This window comes from Dipodomys merriami, unplaced genomic scaffold, assembly GCF_024711535.1.
Source record: "Dipodomys merriami isolate MVZ:Mamm:240054 unplaced genomic scaffold, mDipMer1.0.p SCAF_6, whole genome shotgun sequence".
Lineage (NCBI taxonomy): Eukaryota > Metazoa > Chordata > Mammalia > Rodentia > Heteromyidae > Dipodomys > Dipodomys merriami.
Genome location: NW_027206179.1, coordinates 58,256,799 through 58,280,072, shown reverse-complemented (window position 1 = coordinate 58,280,072; position 23,274 = coordinate 58,256,799). Strand labels below are relative to the sequence as shown.

The window sequence follows — 23,274 nt, the reverse complement described above, 5'->3', positions numbered from 1 at the left end:
AGCCAAAAGATATATTTTCCTTTAAAATTTAATATTACATGTGCAAAGAAATTCTATTTCCTTGATTTCAGTAAGCATCTGATACTAAATGTATCAAAATACATAAAGGCTAACCATCTTTTTAACTGAGCATCAGAAGAGGTGCAAGTCTAACAGATGTTACCTGAGTTTACATAGGTGTCTGAGCTGTGTTCGATCTGGGCCTTTCTAGACAGCAGCTCTTTCCTCAGTCTTACAGAATTTTCTCCCAGAGCTCTAGCCAACTCACAGGTTGATAAGTAAGCTAGTCAGCTTGCTGAGCTCTCTGCACAGGGCCCATCATTTTTTGGGATACCTGTTGGACCCATGTAAATTAGTCCTACTGAGTTACTTTAGTGGTCTCTGTTGAAAGGGCCTCTGGCATTTTATTTTCTTGTACTCAAAGATTAATCATATGGATAATGCATTTACTCTATAAATATTTGCACTATTCTCAAGTGGCAGAAAGGGTTTGGTAGTAATCTAAGTTCTCTTCTACAAGGACACTTCCCACATGACCTAATCACCTTCCAAGGTCTCATCTCCTACCACCATCAGCAACAAATTCATTCTGACCAGTAATCTAGATCAATATTTAACTAGAAATTATACCCAGAAGCACCCTTGGAATACATTGCTATGGATTATTTTGTAAGTGTGTCCTGGTGCTGAGGCTTGAACTTGGCCGGGGCACTTGTCCTTTAGCTTTTTTTTGACCAAGGACAGCACTCTACCAGGGGAGCCACAACTCCACTTCCAGGTTTTGGGTGGTTGATTGGAGGTACGAGTCTTACAGACTTTTCCTGCTGGAGTTGGCTTGGTACCATCATCCTCAGATCTCAGCATCCTGAGTAGCTAGTATTCCAGGCATGAGCCACTGGTTGCCTGCACTGCAGATGATTAATTTGCTCATTTTAGTTGCACTTTACTGACCACAAAGGAATACTTACTATAGTTGGACTGACAGATGATAGATACTGGATATGCTACTGTGTTTTATTCTTAGGGATGGAGTATTGTGCAGTCACATATTTGGAAGTCAAGCCCTACACATTCATCCTGGCCTGAAAAAGTTCTAGATTAGTTCACTTCCCAGTTCTTCCAGTGATATGGGGTGGTTGGGGAATGGGAATGTCTCTGCTTCACTACTTTTCTGGCCTTTGCTTGCAATAATTAAGAATTAAATCAGGATTCTAGAACTTTCTATATTGATTATTTTCTATTTTTCTTGTCTAACCAGTAAAACAAATTTCTACCTTTTCTGTGGTTGTTCTCCACTTCCTGTGAAATGGAGAAACCTAAACATGTTTGAATATCTTCTTATTGTGATATTAAATATTTATTGTGTTCAAAATAAGCAGAGGGGTAATAAACATATTTTAATCATCTTAAATAGAGTATTGCCTTATTTCCAAATCTTATTTATAAAGTGCATATTACTTCATCACTACTTAATTGAACTTTTTTTTGACTGAGTATGTAAGATTTTGTATTATTTTTCCCAGAGGATTAAGTAGAGCAACCACCATACTCTCTTTAACTCACTAGCTTACTTTTCCTCCCTCTAGCCTCAGTGGTAGATGCTCCACTTCTTTTATTTTTGCAACTGTTCTGCTAGCTTTAGAAAAAAATTAATTTGTTCTACATGAAGTCTCTTGAACTTGAGAGCCAAAATAACTCACAGTGCTAGAAGAATGTCTTTTCTACTAATGATAAAGATTCATTCCAGAAAATTTCTACATGAGAAACTCATCATTTTAATAGTAAACCTGGAATTATGGGATCATGCTATTATGAATGTTTCTATATGTTGATTTTTACTATATTTTTACATGGCTGCATAATATAGAGTAATGAATAGTTATAGATTATTTTAATTTTATAACAAAAATCCTATGAGTAAAATTTTGAGGCTACTTATGATGATTTTCTTAGTATAAATTCTGGATTTACAATTTGTGGGTCCTAATTTTTTTCGAAGTATTACCTTTAAGAAATGAATTTGTGGGGGGAGGGAGGACTTGGTGAAGTGGGGAGGGAAGGGATGGTAGGGGAAAACAAAGGAGGGGGTAACTTAAACACATGGCATTTCCTTTCTTGTATCCACAATATTTTATTTATTTATTTATTTATTTATTCATTCATTTATTTATTTAATCCATAGCATTGCAGCACATTCAAGCAGCTGGCAGCTGATGAGGGAAAAAGATGTAACCACCAGGTGGCAGTAGCATGTAGTGTACTTTCTTTGGGTGGGGCTTTGACAGGTTTGTGTGTAGATTTGGAGGCAAGAAGCCTTTCCACTCACTGAGACCTACAGAGACAGTGGTGTGGGACCATCACCTCAAAAGGAAGAAAGAGAAAGAGTAAGAAGTTTTAATTTCCAGCTGGTTCTGAACTGCGAACCTTAGATCTCAGCCACTTGAGTAGCTTGGATTATAGGCATGAATGGGTGCCCAGCCACATATACTTGCTTTTTTTTTTTTTTATAGCAATAATGAGTCATAAATTTGTATGCACAGGGATATGTATGTGTCCTTTTTGGAATTTAATAGATTTTTCTGACTGAACGAGGAAGCTTGGTGAGTTTATCTATAAGACCAGAACTGGTTATTATTATATGTGAACATTTTACCCACTCAACAATCAAAGTATTGTACTTTACATAAAGAGCATAATACATTTTCACCTATTCTAGAGATAGCTACAGAAGGTGCATAAATGAGAAAGAACCTTACACAGACTGCAGTAATATACAGGAAGAAAACAAAAATCCACTGATGATCAGCCATAATGTTAAATAAGATAAACTCTACGACAGCCAAAGAAAATGCTGGCTAAAATCCAGATATATTTTCAGTTAATTGAGGAAATTAGAAAATGTTTCTTAAATAACGGTTTTGTATGCAGCCTTGAAATTTGGAGCTGTTTAACAAACTGCTTACCTGGAAGTGGAAACATATTGGGAGCAGGGGGAATGAAAACTGAGGGACACACAAATGGAGAGAGCAAAGTTGAACAAATGTAATCATTATATTCATCATGCACGATGTAAATACTGAACTATATAAAGAGGGTAGGGATTGGAAAGGTAAAATGGGGGAGAATGATAGAAAGGGTGACATCAAGATGCACTGTACTCATAACCTGACTTATGAAACTATATTTTAACAACTACTTCATAATAAAATTAATAAAAATTTAAAAAATGGATCTGATGCCAGGTGGCTGACAATACATACTGTAATGAAGTTCCTACTGCCAAAATAGCAGGAATGTTTAGGAAGATATCTGTGTTTTTTGTTTTTGCTTTTAGTTTTTACTGGCACTGGGGTTTTGAACTCAAGAGCTCAAACTTGCTTGTTTGTGAGGCTGACAGTTCACCCATTAAGCCACATCTCCAGCTTGTCTTTTGCTTAGTTATTTTGGAGATGTAGTTTCACAGACTGTCCTGTGCAGTCTGGCTTTGAACTGAGATTCTCTGGATCTCAGCTTCTTGAGTGGCTAGTGCTACTGGTATGAGCCACAAACACTCAGCCAGATATTTTCTGATTTTTTGCTCTCACAAAATAATACTATAATGCAAATGTGAACTGCAGAGTTTAAATTTCAATATGGCAGAAGAATTCTACAAAATAAGATGTATATCACAATCTAAGAAAAATATTTTTCTCTGTATGTGAGCCAGAATGTCTGTAGAATTAGAATTGTGGGGTCAAAGGGCATTTATGTCCATTTAAGTTGGATCAATATTGTTAAATTTGCCTTCTAAATAGATTGTACCAATTAGCTTCTATCAATAGTATATGAGAAAATTTACCTTCCCATATCCCAGCCAGTGCTAGAAACTTTCATTCTTTAACCCTGACTCCTCTAATAGGGGGTTTACTGTTGTTTTAATTTGCATTTCTTTGGCAAAAGTAGGTTATACCATCTTTTCAAATATTGATTCCAATTGTAAATTGATTGAACAAATCATTTGTTCATGTTCTCGATGTATTATTTCTTTTCTCTTTATTGACTTGGAAGAACTGTTTTAAAAATAAATATATTGAGGCTGGGAAGCTGGCTCAGTGGTAGAGTGCTTGCCTTGCATGCATGAGGCCCTGGGTTCGATTCCTCAGTACCACATAAGCAGAAAAAGCTGAAAGTGGCGCTGTGGCTCAAGTGGTAAAGCACTAGCCTTGAGCTGAAGAGCTGAGGGACAGTGCCCAGGCCCAGAGCTCAGGGCCCCCAATCAACAAAAAACAAACAAACAAATAAGTATATTAATCCTGTTGGCATATATAGAGAGTATTCCTATATATAAATCATATATAAACTTGTTTCCTTTATATACAATATATTCCTCAAACAAAAAAAATGGGGTCTATTTTTGACACACAGGGTTTGGGAAAACTCTAGACATTCACACACTGAGACCAAAGGAGGACATGCATAGCGGTAGTTGACAAAGACTCAATAGCTATGTTCATATAAAATAATATTTTGTAAAATGAACTCCAAGAAAAGGAAATGAGATATTTTTAATTGCTGTTGTTATTTTTTGTTTTCTTTTCCATTTGTCCTGTTTATATTTGGGAGAGTAAAGCAGAGGGAGGGGGGAGTCACAGAAAAGGTGGAACTAAGGGTGAACAAATACAACAATACTCACTAGATACTATGTGGAACATGCACTATACATCTTGTGGGTGAGGATGGGAGGGAAAAATTGGGAGAGAGCAAGGGGAAGGGAGACATGGATCAAAAAGAATTGTATGCATTACCTGATTCATGTAACGGTAACCCCTCTGTATATTATCTCCACAATAACAATCAAAATAAAGGAGAAAAAGAAAGAAGGAAAGAGAAAGGGAAAAGAAAGGGACGGAGGGAGGGAGGAAAGAAGAGAAAGACAGAAGAAAGGGGAAGGAAAAAAGTGTATAGATGAGTTTAAGATTCCTTCTACCCAAATAGAATTTTCACAAGGGTAATATATATATATGTATATATATATATATATATATATATACATACATACATACATATAGATATGTATTCTTTAGGATTGGAAGTTCTGATAATAATAAAAAAGTAATAGTAAGTCTGTACATATCCTTGAGTTAGATATTTTTTTATTTTTGCATGAAAACTTTGTATCTAACAAAAATCCAAGTTTTAGAATGGGAACTAACACTTTGTTGTGACCATCATTGGTATTAATTTCTGGACAAACAATAAAATAAGGCAATGAAATACACATTTATAAATATGCTGCAATTCACTGATGATAGGATTTAATGAAATATTTTCACTATACTAAATGATATATGGAGTTAACGGATATAAGCAATTCCTGGAGATGCGCAGAAAAAAATGGCATGACATGAGTAATTAAAAATACATGACTAAAAATGCATAACCAGTAAATAATAGCTCATTTTCATGATGCATATCAACATGTCTCATCAAATACATTTTGAATCTTTGAAGAAGCTTTGTTCTGTGTGTGTGTGTGTGTGTGTGTGTGTGTGTGTGTATGTACTAGGGCTTGCTTTCAGAACCTGTTGGCTATACATCAGCTTTTTCACTAACGACTGGTGCTCCACTACTTGAGCACTAGTGCAACTTCTGGAGTCTTGGTGGTTAATTGGAGATAAAAGTCTCGAAGACTTTCCTACCAGCACTGGCTTTGAACCATGATCTTCAGACCTCAGCCTCCTGAGAGCTAGAATTGTAGTCATGAGCCTAGGATGACAGGCCTGGGCACCAGCTCTGTAGGGAGCCAGGGTAAACGCCATTACAAGATGGCGCCCACTCCCTTGCAGCTTTGAGGTAACCACTCCCTTTCAGGCGGTGCTTGGCGGGACGGCGGGTCCTGGGCTTTGCGCATGCGCGAGCCATGTAGAGTCCCCAGCCAATCCCGTGGCACCTGGTGACTGTGAAAGGCAGACGACCAATGATAGAAAGACCCGTGTTCCTATTCCCTATATAAGTGGCCATGTTTCGGGTGCACGCTCTCTCGCGCCCAAGCTCTCCTACAACTAAAAGGCTCTCCAATAAAGCGTGATCTGAGAAGACTCCTGGTGTGGTGGTCGTTCTTTCTCGCTGGTCGAGTAGACGGTCGCTACACAGCTCCTGTACTCTTTGTCTCTCTTTCAGATCTATCCTGAAAGTCAACTTGATTTCATACAAATTAATGAAATACAAAATGTTTGAGTAGGAGGTTAACTACTAGCTACAACAAGTACATGTGATAATAGTAATAATTGCTGCTAAAATGCCAGGTAATTGCTGGCAAGCAGAAAAGACAGTCTTTGAATTATAATTTGGAGTTGGGGTAGAGTCAGTTTTAATAAGACTTTTGGGTTTTACAAATCTCTAGTAAAGAATTCAGCTGTCATCCTTATTATGGGAATTAATTCCATAGCCAAAGCTAGCTGAGCACTGGGGATCAGTATTGGGAAAGAAGTGCTAATCAAGTAATGTTTTCAGTTAAGATGATTATATTAGCATTCAAGTTGCATTACAGAAAGTTGTCTTTACCTAAATGCATTGTTTACTTTCTTTTTTTGGGGGGGCAAGTCTTGTGTTACAGGCCAGGCTGGTCTTGAACTTGCTCTGTAGCTCCTATCCCAGCTTCACATATGCTGGGATTATAGGTATGAACTATTATAACCAGATCTGTTTACATTTTAATATAATTTATTAGTAATTAGACAGCATATATAGGACATAGAGGATTTAAAAATACAGTGGCTGTGGGTGTAGCTCAAATGCACTTGCATAGCACATGCAAAGTCTGGAGCTCAATCCTTAGAATGACAAAAAAATTATTACACATAGCAATGTAACTGTAAGAAAGTACTTTCTGTTCCCTCTGCTCTTGTTAATTCTAAGGTCAAAGTTTTAGATATTTTGAAAGCTGAAGCCTGCCTATGTTGCCTAGACTGTTCTCAAATTCCTGGGTTTAAGAGATTCTGCTACTTCAGCTTCCTAAGTAGCTCTAATTACAGGCATGCACCACGCATGGGCTTATTAAAAATTAAAACCTGTACATCTACTCATCAGTTGAATTGTTTTAAAAGCCATAAAAAATCATTATTTGTTGAACCACAATATTGAGTCAAGATTTTCAAAGCCAGGGAAGTCATAATTATTGCTTATTATATGCAGTATCTGAATTTATAGACCATGAATACATGTAGATATCAGTTCATCTCCTTTTCCAGTTTAAAATACAGAATATTATAATTTAATGTGGCCTTTTAAGGTAGCACAGAAAGAAAACAATCGAACTATATAATAAGCTCCCTTTGCCTAGTCTAGTAAAGTGAATGGAGAAGAAAGAAAATTGTATTAATGGCAATAATACTATTTATGTTCTAAGACTAAATTGTCCACAGCTATTCAGATGAAAGGAAGCAGTAGAAAAGAATCTAAGAAACAATCTGAGTCCTGTTTCTTTAAAAAAAAAAAAAAAAAAAAAAGCGGGGGCTGGGAAGGTAGCTCAGTAGTAGAGCGCTTGCCTTGCATGCCTGAGGCCCTGGGTTCGATTCCTCAGCACCACATAAGCAAAAAGAAAAAAGCCGGAAGTGGCGCTGTGGCTCAAGTGGTAGAGCGCTAGCCTTGAGCTGAAGAGCTGAGGGACAGCACCCAGGCCCAGAGTTCAGGTCCCACGACCGGACCCCCCCCCCCCAAAAAAATAAAGCCATTCTCCCTCGCTAAACACAGCTAAGTAGATATTACAGCCTTAGTATTACAGCCTTAACTAGATTTCAGTCAGAACACCCAACTTCAAAGAATTACCTTTGAAGGAGTCCAGGTCCCTCCCTCTCCTTTTCTTCTTTCACACTCATCCTCTTCTTAAACGTCTGTCTTAGGAAAAACGATCCAGTCTACAGTCTCCAGAAGCAAACTCTGCCCTGACCTTTTTGCTTTGGAGATTTTTGTCTGAGGAGACCAGATTGAAAAGAACATGCCATGTGCTTGTGGTTCACACCTGTAATCCCACTCAGGGTGCTGAGACCTGAGGATCAAGGTTCAAAGCTAGTGTATGCAGGAAAGTCTGACATTCATATCTCCAATTAACCACCAAAAAGCCACAGTGTCTTAAGTGATTGCTAGAGGGCCAGCCTTGAGGGGGAAAAGCTAAAGCAAGGACAGTGCCCAGGTACTGAGGTGTACAGTATACTGACTGGAAGTCTCTGTATCAGCCATTGAACAAAAAAACATATAGTCTCCAGAATACATCTTGTCCCTTTTCCTTGCTGTCAGTCTCAGATGTAGTTAACTGCTAAGATCTTCAGCATCCCTTCAAGTCTTAGTAGGGATAGGCTCCAGGAAAGACTCCAACAGTTGGGGGGGGTGGGGGGTGGGGTAAGAGACCATACCTCCCCTGATAGTCACCTTGCAAAGCAGTACCTCAGGTTCTGAGGTCCTGATTGGCTTGTCTGCAGCCTCAATAGAGATGCTGCCGTTTCTTGGTTGCCTTGGTATTTTTTTTTGTTTTGTTTTTGTCGGTCGTGGGGCTTGAACTCTGGGCCTGGGCGCTGTCCCTCAGCTCTTCAGCTCAAGGCAAGTGCTCTACCACTTGAGCTACAGCGCCACTTCCGGTTTTCTGGTGGTTTATTGGAGATAGGAGTCTCACAGTCTCTCGTGCCCGGGCTGGCTTTGAACCGCAATCCTCAGATCTCAGCCTCCTGAGTAGCTAGGATTACAGGCGTGAGCCACCAGCGCCCGCCCGGCTTTGCCTTGGTATTTTAAGGCACAGGAATAGGGTGCCAGGAAAAGCTACCCCTCCCCCCTATATGTGGGAGCACAGATTCAGAGTCAGTGATTTGCCTGAGCAGCACTGATGCTTTCCAATGTCTTGTTAATGAGACTCAATCGATGGCTTTCAATCCACACTTAACGTTAGAATACTCATATTCCCACTCCTGCCCTGTTTTCTGGTGGAAATATTAATCATGCACGCTTGGGGAAATAGTGCTAGCTAGTTGAATGGTGATAGCCATTTCAATGGCCTGGGGATTCAGGGATTTTTCTTTTCTTTTGTTGTTCAGCAGATGCAGTGGCAGACTAAGTTAGCAATGTGTGTGTGCGTGCGTGTGTGTGTTACACGTACATAACATTTTCCAATCATGCGTTGGATTCTTGCAGCTCGCTGGTCAGTTGCCAGTCATCTCTAAAGGCCAGAGCTTCATGGATTCCAGGAGTACCCTGTATGGAAGTCCTCTTTCCTCCTCCTTCCTTCCCTAGCGGTATACCCTCCACTCTAACCCAGGGCCCTCTTCTCGCGTGACCCGCTCCCAATTCCGAACTTCGGCCCCGGGTCTCCCCGTCAACGTCCCAAGCCCCATCGCTGCAGCCCGCGTTCCTTCCTCTTCCTGGACCACAATCGAGGCGTCCGCGGATTGACTTCACAACCATCTAGCAGCAGCAACCCGTCCGGAGCTGGGGGGTGGGAGAGGCAGGGCGGGGGGACCCCCAAACCTCCTCTCCCGCCTGGCCTGGCCACAGGAGCTGGGGATCGGGGGTCAGCCAGGGGCCCGCCCGCCGGTGGTGCGCAATGCCGTCCCCCCAGCCCCACCCAAGGTCGGAGGACCCCGCCGCCGCCGCCGAGGACGAGGAGGCCCCGGGAGGGTCCCAGCTGGGGCCCCATGGCCGTCGCCGCCGCCCCCCGGCCCGCCGATGTCGGGGAGAAGCGTAGGTGTGTGGGCAGGGGGAAAGGGAGCGAGCCGCGCCCTCGGGCCGGCGTGGCGGGGCGCCCCGCGTCGCTCTCCCGAGCCAAGGTTCTCAGGAGCGGGCCGCGCAAAAGACGTTGGCGGGAGGAGTTAGCGGCTGTTGGCAGAACGAGTTCAGTAGGGGGAAACAGTCTTTTCCCCGGCCCGGCCATCGCGGGGGTGGCCCGCCGTCCTCCCTGCCCGGGGCAGGGGACCCGGGTCGGCCCGCCCGGAGGGGCGCGTGTGCCGCGGTGAGCGCCAGCCCCGGCGCGCCCGGGCAGCGGCGGCGCAGCAGGGCTGGGGGCGGGGCGGGGCGGGGTGAGGCGGAGTGGGGACGGCCGCCCGTTAGCCACGCTGGGGACTGAACTCTCCCCAGGGCGTCTAGGCATGGGGGGGAGGGGAGGGGAGGGGGTGGCGGGGAGGGGGGGGTCAGGTGAGGAGGGGTCGCCATGGCGATGCGGCCCCGGGGCGCGCACGCTCGCTGCGGTTGGCATGGAAGCGTCCCTCCCCCTCCTTCCCACCCTTGCGGGACGCGGCGCCGTCGCTGATTGGCTGGTTCAACAGACGCGGGCGGGTTGAAAGTAATTAGCGCTTGGGCGCCGCGGACAGGGCGGCTGCGGCGGCTCCGGGGGAGTCGGGCGCCCCCGGCTGGAATCCCCCCATCACTGCCGTCCCCGCCCCGCTCCCGCCGGTGCCCCCTCAGCGCCTCTCCCCGTCTGCGCCCGGAGACTGTTCCAGACGTCCAGAGAGCATAACGCCGAGAGGAGCGGGAGCCCCCCCCCCCGTGGGGTCGGAGCAGGTTTGGGGTGGGAGGAAGGGGGTCTTGTGTCTGGTGAGGGGAGGGCTGAGGGGCAGCAGCAGCCTGCCTGTCACTTTGAGGAAGGGGATGACATTTTCCCACGGTGGAGAATCCCTCTTGTTTGGGGGGTGTCATGAAGCGATGAGATCGGGGCTTTTTACCTGGGGAAACCCTAAGGGGGTGGGAGGGGCCGGGACAGGGGGTGTGGGGGGTGATCCTACGTGTAAACTCACCTGGGGCTGAGACCCAGGTCTTGAAGGTTTGGCCCGGTTGCTCTTCTTAAGATCCAGCCCTCGAGTAGGTCTTGGGGGGAAAGCCCTGGAGACGTGCGGTGTTTTGGGTTCAGAACCGCGTTGGTGACTCGCGCGCCCCAGTTTACCTCTCAGCCCTCGCCGCTGCAGGTGGAGCCCGGGGGGACTGACTCACGGGGCTGGTCTGTCTCTCTCTCCCCTGAGGGCCGCAGCGAGCGGAGTCTGAGGCAATGCTTCGCAGCAACTCCAAGAGCGGAGTGGTCCTGCCCCCCGTGACCCGGGGTCTGGAGGCTTGCCAGATGCTCACCAGAGCGCAGCTGGGTCAGGATCCCCCACAGAGGACCGTGCTGGGAGTGCTGACTGAGAATGGCCAATACAGGAGGACCTGTGGCCAGGTAGTAGGAGCGAGCAGCGCCCGGGATGGGGGTGGGGGGGGGTGGGGAGCTCCTTCCTAATCCGAGGGAGGGGCTTTACTCCTGGAGTTATCCCAGAATTTCCCTTGAGAACCCTAAAGTTAGAATCCGGAGTCTGGGGAAGTTGGTGCATGGCCACTACTGGAGCTTGAACTCACAGCCTCACGCCCTAATCTCGTTTGGCTTGGTCTCCTGAGGGCTGACTGGAGCCTTAACTCCACTTCTCGCTTTTTGCTTATTAATTGGAGATTTGCTTCTCTCAGACTTCTCTGCCCCAGGGCTGGCTTTGATCCGCTGGTTTTAGCCAACAAGTACCTGGGATTACAGGCCTGAGCCTCCAGGGCTAGCCAGGAAAAGTTGATCTCTTCGGATTACTTGAACCAGTCCCTTTTGTTATTTTTTAGCTAGAAATAGCCATTCCTTTTCTTTGTTATTTTTTTCCCCACCCCGATGTCAAGGAAATGAGTTTAGGAACTGTTTGGATTAAGTATGTGTAAAATGATTTTAGGGCTAGGCTGAAAAGAAAAATGGCTGTGCAAAATAAACCTTCCTTCTGGTCGCAGTGGTATTCAGGGTAATCTAGGCCATGCCTGAAACATTCCTAGATACCCTTTGGTATGCGCATCCAGAACCAGGATTGGGGTGGGCTACCTAGGTTACTTAGAAAGGTTGCTTTGAGAGCATACCCCTCCCCAGTACTAACAGCAAATGGGCAAACTGGTGATGGGTCTAGGTGAAGTAGTTGTATGCTCTTAATTGATCATAGGAACCTTCATTTGAAGGTGACAAATCAGGACATTTAAATGCAAAGGAGATATTGGTTGTTGAATGGATTTTTGAGAGAAGAGATCTTCACTGTTTGTTTTTAGACAGTCCTCAATGATGTCTTAGCCTGTCTTGCAAATCTGAGTCGGTGATGCAAGTAGTATCTTTCTGATTTTATGGGCAAAGAAGTTTTGAGAGACTTTTAAACACAAATCTTCCTTCTACCCCCCCCCCCCAATGTTATGGTGAAGACTAGATTACTGCCTCCTTGAGTCATCTGCCTTTTGTTGAGACCTAGAAAATATACAACATGATCTATTCAAAGCTTCAGAGAAAATTAAAAGAAAGTAGTTTTAATAGAGTTAACTTAGCAATATTTACTTTAAAAATAAAGTCTAAGTTCTGGTACTTTGGGGTTGAGAGTTGTGCCTATGTGAGTGGTCTTATTTTAAATTCAGTCACTGATGTTGCCTCATGCCACTGGTTTTGCATTTGCCTGCTCCATTTCTCCACAATACTTTACCTTCTCTTATTAATCCTCTATACCTCCTTCTAACTCTCTTTACTGTTATCCTTATTGTTTTACTTATTATTGTTGTTGTTGTTATTTGTGCTGGTATTGGAACTTGAACCCAGGGCCTGGGTGCTGTCCCTCGGCTTTTTCACTGAAGATCAGCATTCTTCATAGAAATAAAGCCACAGCTTCACTTCAGGCTTTTTGATGGTTAATTGGAGATTAGTTTCATGGACTTTCCTGTCCAGGCTGGCTTTGAGCTTCGATCCTCAGATCTCAGCCTCCTGAGTAGTTAGATTACAAGTGTGAGCCATGGGAGCCGGGGCTAAAAGAAACTACCTTCTGCCCATGTCAGTGGCTCATGCCTATAATCTTAGCAACTCAGAAGGCTGAGATCTGAGGATCAGGGTTCAAAGCCAGTCCAGGCAGGGAAGTCCACGAGTCTCTTATCTCCAATAAACCACTCAGAAAACCAGAAGTGGAGCTGTGGTTCAAGTGGTAGAGTGCTCGCCTTGAGCTGAAGAGCTGAGGGACAGCGCCCAGGCCCAGAGTTCAAGGCCCATGACCAACGGAAAAAAAATTACCTTTAAATAATTGTACAAAGGAGTTTCAATTCAATGTTAGTTTATGAGTACAATGCATCTTACCAATGCTACCTCTTCAATCTTTCTTCCTCGTCCCTTCTAACCCCACCCATCTCATCATGTTATTTGGCTCCATTTTCACAGGTTGACTATTATGATTGTATTTTCCAACCCTTCTTCTCTCCTTTGGTTGACCTCCCTCTTGTTGACCTTCCCCAATAGGTGTTCCTGATACTCATTTTGTTAAATAGTAAGCTTAATTCTTCAAAGGAGTTACAGCATTGTTGTAACTCTATCCTTATTCCTAACTAATAACTTCGCATCCCATTTTCCTAAAACTATGGAAGCAACTGGAAGAGAACCTCCACTGCTGCTATGTGCTATATACCCTCTCATCTCATCCTGTTCTGTGACTGGTGTATTTTGACCCTCACCTATGCCAGGTGAGTCCCCAGACTATGCTTCATGTGTTTGTGTCTCTCCAGAGATACCTTTCCAATAGTTCTTTTTCCTCCCTTTAGTTTCTTTACTGGATCAAACCCACAAGCATACACATCTGATTTTTTTTTCTTTTTTTTTCTTTTTTTGGTCCGGTTGTGGGGCCTGAACTCTGGGCCTGAGCACTGTCCCTCAGCTCTTCAGCTCAAGGCCAGTGCTCTACCACTTGAGCCACAGCGCCACTTCCGGCTTTTTTCTTTTTGCTTATGTGGTGCTGAGGAATCGAACCCAGGGCCTCAGGCATGCAAGGCAAGCGCTCTACCACTGAGCCAACTTCCCAGCCCCTGATTTTTTTTTTCTATCTTAGAAATCTTTCAGAACAGAGCTCTTTGTAGAGGCTGGGCTGTCCCATTTGTAGCAATATTTCTTGAGAGTTTATCAGGTTTTAGAGGCGTGACTCAGTTGCTTGCCAATGAGCCAAAAGTACTGAGTTCCAATCCCAGTCTCAAACCTTAAAAAAAAAAAAAAAGAGTTTGTATTCTAATAGTATACAGGCAATAAATAGAATGTCTGTCCTTCCTATTCCCAGGCAATAAATAGAATGTCTGTCTTTCCTATTCTCAGTGCCGTTTGTCACCCTTGATTCAACTTTTCCTCCCTTCTCTCATATAATTTACTAAGAAAATGCTATTGGCTCTGTTTTGTAAAATGTCTGAGATTTTTTTTCTTTACCCTTGTCCCTGTTTTGTACTATTTGGCTCAAAAACAAATTTTAGGCAACTCTCTTTCCAAAATATCAAATATAGACCCCCCCAAAATGGGGGGGAAGTCATACTTTTGAAGCTGTGTTTTCTAGAGTTAGATTGCCTGGAATTTGTAAGTTTCATGACTACTTATTTGACTGTGATCTTTCTCTATACCTGTGCTCCCAAAGAATCCTTCAAAACAAATCAGAAGCCAGGTGCTGGTGGCTCATGCCTGTAGTCCTAGCTACTCTCAGGAGACTGAGATCTGAGGATCATGGTTTGAAGCCAGCCTGGACAGAGAAGTCCCCAGGAGACTCTTAATCTTTAATTAGCCACTCCAAAAACTGAAAGTGGCGCTGTAGCTCAAGTGGTAGAGCACTAGCCTTGAGCACAAAGAAGCCCAGGAACAGAGCACAGGCCAGGAACAGAGCACAGTTCAAGCCCCACTGCTGACAACCCCCACCCCCTATCCCCCACCAAAAAAAAAAGAACAACCCACAAAACCAAACAAATCATATTGCCTTACTCTTCTGCCTCTCCATGGATCTTTTGTCCACATAAAAGCCAGTATTTAAGTGGCTTATAATAAGTACTTCATTAACTGATCTCTTTTTCTTGAAAAGCAAGTGTATTGCCCTTTTTTTGTTTTTGTTTTTGGTGTACTCAGTTCTTAATACATCTCTACTTTTTCTCCTTATCTCTGAGCTGCAAATTTTATTCACTGCTAGAGCTATGTCTAGTACTAGATGCTCAGTAAATATTTGCTTAATTAATGAAATATTTTGACTTACACATATATACCAAAAGTTAAGCTTGGCAGTGTTTTAAATTCATGGTGATCTGGTTATAATAACTTGTGACTGTGGTCCTTTATAGTCCCACTCTACATTCTGTCTTTTCAGTGGTTAGGTGGAGATAAGAGTCTCACAGACTTTTCATGTCCAGGCTAGCTTCAAAGCGCAGTCTTCAGATCTCAGCCTCCTGAGTAGCTAGGAGTATAGGTGTGAGCCACTGGTGCCTGGTTTAAGATTTTTTTCTTATTTGGACATAAACTATATATTTAACTTGATAACTAGAAAGGAAAATGGCAAAATCATATACTAACTTGAAATTAGCCTTCAATATTACAAAAATTAATTATAAGTAAGATACACTAGGGCTAGCATTTATATTAGTCCATTACCTGAAGCATGCCCTGACTTTCCTGACATTCTACATGATTTATCAGTGTCCAGTGCACAATGTTTATCAACTGTGGTACTACAGTTGATCCCAGGCTTCATGTTATAAGACTAAAGAAAAATGAAGTGATTTCTTCAAGTGTAATTGCATTGTCTTATCCAAAAAGATCTTCTAGCTAGTTTGTAAGAACAGTTAATAATGTGAGTTTACTAATTCATCCTGTTTCTAAAAGACAGGACATAAAATGTAATCGTATAGGTGCTTGCAAAGAAAAGTTGACTATTATGGAGGGGAACTATAAGAATTCATTATGTGTCATGACCTAGATTCAGTACTTGTAAAAATTTGCAGTGCTATAAGCCCAAATCCAACTTGTGATTTTCTTCCCATTTGTGATATTTCATTTTGGAAGTGGTTGTAGCATTTCTTCATTGTACAGTCTTATGATCTTGAGTTCCCTTTAATCCATATGTAAAAAATACAATAAATTTTAGATAACTGTCTTTCCCTATATCAGACAAAATATATTTTTTGAAGCCGTAGTCTCTAGAATTAGATAGTCAGTGCAGATACTTCTATTCAGCAGTCAATCTTGCCAGACACTGGTGTCTCATCTATCATCCTAGCTACTTAGGAAGCTGAGATCTGAGGATTACAGTTCAAAGCCAACCTAGGCAGGAAAGCCCATGAGAGTCTTATCTCCAATTAAACACCAGAAACCTGGAACTAGAGCTGTGGTTCACAGCTCTAGCCTTGAGTAGAAAAAGTTAAGGGACAGCACTAAGGACCTGAGTTCAAGCCCCAGCACTGACACTCTCCCCTCACCCCCCATCTACATCAGTCTTGTTTCTAAGCTGCTAGTTGTAATTACTATATGTCTTTGGGAGGAGGAGGGTAATCTCCAATGAGATGAACCTTTTTTTTTTTTTAAAAGGAGATCACAACAATCAGGTGTTTTGCTGGATCAGAAAATGTCTTTCCTCCAGCTGGAAAGAGTGTGCTGACTGACTGTGGGGTCCACGAACCAGCCAAGCATGGGTTTGATATTTACATGGATGATCCTGAGCAGGGGGACAGAAACAGCTGCCCGGGGAGAGAGGGCATAGCATTTGAGAATGTGTATGAAGTAGACACCAGTACACTCAAGTCAGATCTTCACTTCCTCTTGGATTTCAACACAGGTAATCTGACACATTTATGGCTAATGGTGCCCTGTATTCATAACCATCTGTACTGTTTCAGTGTCAAGTAACTAGCAAAAGAAAACTGGAAGTGATGACTGTTTTCATAATAACCTGTGATGGGTGAGTAGTTGTGCCAGTTGTTAAATGACTTTATCTGACAATGTTGAACCTCTGCAGTTTCTCCTATGCTGGTAGATCCATCTGTCCATTCTCAGACTGAAGAAGCGTCAGATTTTGGCTCAGATGTCATAAATGTGACTGAGTATGCTGAAGAAATCCATCAGTACCTTAGAGAAGCTGAAGTGAGTTTTCTCAACTTCTAGTACATATTAAGTTGTAAGTTCTTGGCCAGAACCACCAGTGAATGGTATCATTATGCCATCTAAACATAAGAAATCTGTGAAAAATAATACAGGCTGAGCATCCCTAATCTGACAATCCCAGTTTTGAATTGTTTCAAAATCTGAAACTCATGAATACTGATGCATGATGCCATACATGGAAAATTCCACATGGTGAAACTTTTGTTTTATGCACAGAATTATTAAAATATTTCATAAAAGTATCTCTAGGCTATATGTAAATTTTATAATTTTGTTTTTTGGGGGGTTTTTTGGGTCCGGTCGTGGGGCCTGAACTCTGGGCCTGGACGCTGTCCCTCAGCTTTTCAGCTCAAGGCTAGTGCTCTACCACTTGAGGCCACAGCATCACTTTGGCTTTTTTCTTTTTGCTTATGTGGTGCTGAGGAATTGAACCCAGGGCCTAGAGCAAGCAAGGCAAGCGCTCTACCACTGAGCCACCTTCCCAGCCCATAAATTTTATAATTTTGTGTTTAAGCTTGGATCACATCCCCCTGATTATAGGTGTGAGCCACCAGTGCCCAACAGAGATTAAAAAAAAACAATAGCAACAACACTAAAAGTGTTTAAAGATCCAACCTCTTTTCTGAACAGGTCAGATACAGACCCAAAGCACACTACATGAGAAAACAGCCTGACATTACTGAAGGCATGCGTACTATTCTGGTGGATTGGCTGGTGGAGGTTGGTGAAGAATATAAGCTTCGGGCAGAGACTCTGTACCTGGCTGTCAACTTCCTGGACAGGTTTCTCTCCTGCATGTCTGTTCTGAGAGGGAAATTGCAGCTTGTTGGAACAGCAGCTATTCTTCTAGCTTCGTAAGTGTTCTTTCAGCTTGGCTCATGTGAAACTATCTCTTGTCAAAACACTTGCTATTATTCTCTATTTATTGAAGACATTCATTGCTTAACAATTGAAACTATTCATACTTCCTTTGAGAAAAGATATCATTTTTGTACAGTTTCAAGGAACTGAATCTTACCCACATATTCATTCTAGAGTTCAGATGGTTAATATTTACAGCCAAAAATAATCCAATATCCTGACTAAAACAGCCATCAGCTCAGATTCAGAATTTAACTATTTTGCTATGTAGTCTTTTTTTTGGGGGGGGGGGGTTCGGTTTTGGGGCTTGAACTCTGGGCCTGGGCGCTGTCCCTCAGCTCTTCAGCTCAAGGCGAGTGCTCTACCACTTGAGCCACAGTGCCACTTCCAGTTTTCTAGTGGTTTATTGGAGATAAGAGTCTCATGGACTTTCCTGCCAGGGCTGGCTTTGAACCGTGATCCTCAGATCTCAGCCTCATGAGTAGCAAGGATTACAGGCGTGAGCCACCAGTGCCCACATACTATGTAGTCTTTTGACTGCATTCCAATACAAATAAAAATCCTCTTTAAGGGGATTTGATTACACAAAAGTTGTCTTTATGATCTAGCAACTAGTTCATAATAATAACTTATTTGGTTACAGTGCATAAACAGTTTTAGCTGGTTTCTATTTCCATCAGATTTGTAACAATATTTGTGTTAGAAAAGAGTTGGGCTGTGTCTGAGCTGCACTTAAGTGACATGTTGCTGAATAGAAGACCCTTTTCTGGTCTTTCTACCTCAATAACACTAGCTACTAATATGTGAGAACTTTTTAATATTTCCTCAAAGAAAGCAGAAACAAAAGCAGAAGGGAAGAAATGATAATAGTGAAATTATATCATCTTTCTCTTGGCTATTTAACATCATTTGTTAATTCAATAAAGTTGGAGATCTTCTTAATAATCAAAGGCCTGTGTAAATTTTCCTGCTATGAGTTCATTACCATATTCTTTTCCACAAAATGATTTGGAGACCATAGGATTAGTAAGAATTCATATGTCAAATCTATCATTGATAATTTTTCAATCTATCATGTCTATCATTGATAATTTTTTAAGTCTATCAGAGACTTAAGACCTACAATTCTCATTTGGAAATGGTTTTTGACATTACCTAAGAGGAAATACAGCATATTCTGTAACACTCATGTTCTTGGTCTAGAAATAAGCTCCTAACATTTTCATATCCCTGTGCTGTTCTGAGCTTTAAGTAGGCACAGTGATATATAAAGTAGTCGGCAAGGCCATGTTGAGAGACGAGGAAGTAGAGCCATGAATTCCAAACTTGCTCCCCTCCCAATTCCTTATCTTTCCCAGGAAATATGAAGAGATATATCCACCCGAAGTGGATGAGTTTGTCTATATAACTGATGATACATACACAAAACGACAACTGTTAAGGATGGAACACCTGCTCCTGAAAGTTCTAGCATTTGATTTGACAGTACCAACCACCAACCAGTTTCTCCTTCAGTATTTACGGCGGCAAGGAGTATGTATCCGAACTGAGAATCTGGCCAAGGTAGGCCACATGACTTCCAAAAATTTCCAGTGCCAAGTTTAGTTCTTCTTTTCTAGTTTTTTTATCTTATGTCTAGGAAACATTCTTGGTAATGAAGTAGAGCTAATTTTAAGAACAAAGCATCTAATTATAAAACATTACTATTGTGGTAAAATAGTAAAATTCAGCAGCCACACATTATTTAGGCGTCCATGATTTAAAAAAAAAAGAAATTCAAACTTGGAAACTCTTTCCTTGATAGATACAGACCACGTGTAAGAATTAATTCTTAATTGGGAAAAATTAAATGTAGAAGTTTGTTTTTTTCTTTTTTTTGTGGATAGTATTGGGGTTTTAACTTAGGGCCTCATGCTTGCTAAGCTAATGGTAGCATGTCTGCCAAGCACTTGAACCATACTCCTACTTGGTTTAAAACTCATTCTGATCTTTCAAGAAATAAAGCATCATTTGGTCATATGGAGTTACTGAAGTTTGATTAAAGCATAAAAGTATGAGTTTGGTCAACTTGCTTACCAACCACTACAATTTAGGATATATGATATCTATATCTATACATCTGTCTATCCATCTATCCATGTGCAAAAGAATAATCAGGATGTCTATATACATTTCCCAATGTATTTCTTATAATATGTTCCCACTGGTATTATTCTAGCCTGGGAACCATATTCATGTGACTGATGACTGAATAGATTTAATATGGATTTTTTTCTTTATGGCTAGAAGCTATGCTCTTATTGTGCTAGAATGATACTATTATATCTGAGCAGCAGATGCCACTACTAGCATAAAATGAGGGAACTAACCTATCTCACATGCAGAGAATAGGACAAATATGAGGACATTTACATTTTATATTAGTATAAATGTTGTTTAGGTTAAGGGAAGTCATACAAATTGTTAATCTAGTGAATTATTTTGAATATTCCTATGCTTATAACCAGATGCGCAGTATTTTTATCAATATTCTTATTCTTGGTCAAATTCCTAACTCACGCTTGTTTGTTTGTTTTTTCTCTCTCAGTATGTAGCAGAACTGAGTTTACTTGAAGCTGATCCTTTCTTGAAATATCTTCCTTCAGTTATAGCGGCAGCGGCTTATTGCCTGGCAAACTACACTGTGAACAGGCACTTCTGGGTGAGATCCTTTCCTCTTCTTTCTAGGTGAAATTCAAGGTCAGTGTTATATCTATTCAATAACTTTCAAGTTTTGGAAGGTCTTGCTTCTTTTTTTGGGGGCGGGGGGAAGTCCGGCCATGGGGCCTGAACTCGGCCTGGGCGCTATCCCTCAGCTCTTCAGCTCAAGGCTAGCGCTCTACCACTTGAGCCACAGTGCCACTTCTGGATTTTTTCTTTTTGCTTATGTGGTGCTGAGGAATCGAACCCAGGGCCTCAGGCATGCAAGGCAAGCTCTCTACCACTGATCCACCTTCCCAGCCCCAAGGTCTTGCTTCTTTCGAGGAAAAATTAGTGTCATAAGGAATTGGTTTACAGCAGATGACAACTTGATACTGAGTCCTGCAGATCATCCGCCAAGACTTGGACTCAATGGTCTTCCTCTGAGGGGAACAGATTTGGTGGAAAGTAAAGGAGACTGTGGTGGGCTCATTCCACAAAAGCAGGCCTGGGAACCTCAGTGTCTACTGCTCTGTGTGGAGGGCCTCCAAGTTTGCAGTCATCATCACTTCAAGTAAAAACTCTTGTCCTTTACTCTTGCAAAAATAACAGCATAATATAACAAACCCTAAGTTTGGTAAGGGCAAACTTAGGTTTGACTCCTCAAAAGAACAGGGCAGTTGCTACAGAAGGTGACAAGATCAGAAATGGTCCTCCACATTTCGTTCAGAACACTCATTTTCGTGTTTAAAAAAGTGAAGGGTCAACTTTTATTTTCTAGAATTCTTCGTGTGTGTGTGTGTGTGTGTGTGTGTGTGTGTGTGTGTGTGTGTGTGTGTGTGTGTGTGTGTGTGTGTGTGTGTGTGTGTGTGTGTGTGTGTGTGTGTGTGTGTGTGTGTGTGTGTGTGTGGCGGGGGGTGGGGGGATATTAGGTTTTGAACTCAGGTTAGCTTATTCACTCAAGTGTTCTTCCACTTGAGCCACAGGTCCCCTTCTGGCTTTTGGTGGTTAATTGGGGATAAGAATCTCACAAACTTTCCTGCCTGGGCTGGCTTCAAACTTGAATCCTCAGATCTCAGCCTCATGAATAGTTAGGATTATAGATGTGAACCAACAGTGCTTGGATAATACTTCTTCTTAAATTGTATTTTGACTAATAATCTTTTAATCTTTTATATTCTATGCAAATTGGATGCTTAGGAAAGCAGAGCTTTTTAAGAAACAATGGTCTTACTCATATGGCAACAAGGAAAGTAATCTGCCCCAATTTTAAGAATTATAAATATACATTATGAGAAATTGGAGAAACTTAGAAATCTAGAATACTGGTTATTCTTGTTACTATTTTATATCTGAAGTCTCTTAATTCTTCTGAGCTATGTATGGATATTTAATAAGCAATTAATTTACTTTACTTCACAGTTCAATGTTTCAGATTTCTAATATCATATGAGGTTATGTGAGGCATTTTTTTTCTTTTGTCTTGATTAGCCAGAAACCCTTGCTGCATTTACAGGCTATTCATTAAGTGAAATTGTGCCTTGCCTGAGTGAGCTACACAAAGCATGCCTTGATATACCCCATCGACCTCAGCAAGCAATTAGGGAGAAGTATAAAGCTTCAAAGTAAGTTTTCTTATCTCGGTTCTTTAAAACTTAATGGGGTCATTGTAGTATCAGCATTAGAAATAGAATAAATTGTCTATCTGGCTTTTGGGGGTGGTTAATTGGAGCTAAGAGTAAAAGTAAATCATGAAAATTAATTTGGAGAGCCCTGGATTTGTAGCTTTTATAATTTTATAATTTAGTACTTACAGAAAGCTGGATTCTTTTCAGTCTGCCCAAAGTACAATAGCATTTTTTGTAGCCTAATGGAGATTGTATAAAACTGCTATCCTGGGCTGGGAAGGTGGCTCAGTGGTAGAATGCTTGCCTTGCATGCATGAGGCCCTGGGTTCAATTCCTCGGCACTACATAAGCAGAAAAAGCCAGAAGTGGTGCTATGGCTCAAGTGGTAGAGTGCTAGCCTTGAGCTGAAGAGCTGAGGGACCCAGGCCCAGAGTTCAGGCCCAGGACCAACCAAAAAAAACAAAACAAAACAAAACAAAAAAACAACTCTGCTATCCTTTGCATGGGCTGACCTTGTTGTGGGTCTCATTTCAGGTATCTGCATGTGTCTCTCATGGAACCACCTGCAGTTCTTCCTCTGTGACAAGTGTCAGTGCTGAAGCACTTCCAAAATCCAGCCATCACATCAGCAGATTTGCTCTTAATTTTTTCAGGTTGCAGGCTGGGTCAATGAATATCCATACAGATGATTTTTTTAAACAATGTAAATTCAATTCTCTTAGACTTTAGTAGCTTGTATTATAGACTAGCATTTTTAAAGAATAAACAATTTGACTTATAATCATGTGTTAGACTTATTTATTAGCCTGGCAAACACAGTGTTGGAATTTGAGTTGAGAGTGTTTCAATCACTCTGTTTTATAACTTTGGCATGATGTTCATATTAAATGTTCTGAGGCATGCAGAGATTTTCATGTTAGACCAATGGCTTTTTCCATTCTCTCTCTTTATGTTCCATAAAACTCTCCATAGATTGGCAAATTGGTAAAGGGATGTGAGCAAAATGCAAAAAGCTTCCCTCCACAATCCCAGTCAGTAAGACAATACATGGAGGCCTAAATATGCTCAAGTATCTCTTAGGTATGGCACATTTCATTGTTGCTCATTTGTAAAGGGATGTCATTCAGTTTGGGTTGAGGGTACTACATTCAGTTTGGAATTAGGCATTCATTAAACATGATATTT

The 23,274-nt window shown here is 41.9% G+C and overlaps 1 protein-coding gene across 4 annotated transcripts; it reads left to right on the top strand.

The window, feature by feature from the left end:
* Nucleotides 1-9,470: 9,470 nt before the first annotated feature.
* Nucleotides 9,471-22,858, top strand: Ccna1 (cyclin A1). 4 transcript variants are annotated; one of them, XM_070001960.1, is made up of 9 exons: nt 9,471-9,709; nt 10,985-11,167; nt 16,349-16,595; nt 16,776-16,900; nt 17,552-17,775; nt 19,141-19,345; nt 20,370-20,483; nt 21,953-22,086; nt 22,624-22,858. In XM_070001960.1, exons 2-9 carry the CDS (start codon nt 11,003-11,005, stop codon nt 22,670-22,672), a joined length of 1,263 nt encoding a protein of 420 aa, XP_069858061.1. In that variant the 5' UTR covers nt 9,471-9,709; nt 10,985-11,002; the 3' UTR covers nt 22,673-22,858. The 4 variants fall into 4 exon arrangements, with proteins under 4 accessions (XP_069858061.1, XP_069858063.1, XP_069858062.1 ...); XM_070001962.1 differs by lacking the exon at nt 9,471-9,709 and adding an exon at nt 9,811-9,973; XM_070001961.1 differs by lacking the exon at nt 9,471-9,709 and adding an exon at nt 10,345-10,521.
* The last annotated feature ends 416 nt before the right edge of the window (nt 22,859-23,274 follow it).

Excerpts from the sequence above, each read along its gene's own strand:
- Ccna1 (XM_070001960.1), top strand. The coding sequence starts at position 11,003 with ATGCTTCGCAGCAACTCCAAGAGCGGAGTGGTCCTGCCCCCCGTGACC. Across the intron at positions 16,901-17,551 it reads AGTACCTTAGAGAAGCTGAA|GTCAGATACAGACCCAAAGC; the intron begins GTGAGTTTTCTC and ends TTTTCTGAACAG. Across the intron at positions 19,346-20,369 it reads GAACTGAGAATCTGGCCAAG|TATGTAGCAGAACTGAGTTT; the intron begins GTAGGCCACATG and ends TTTCTCTCTCAG.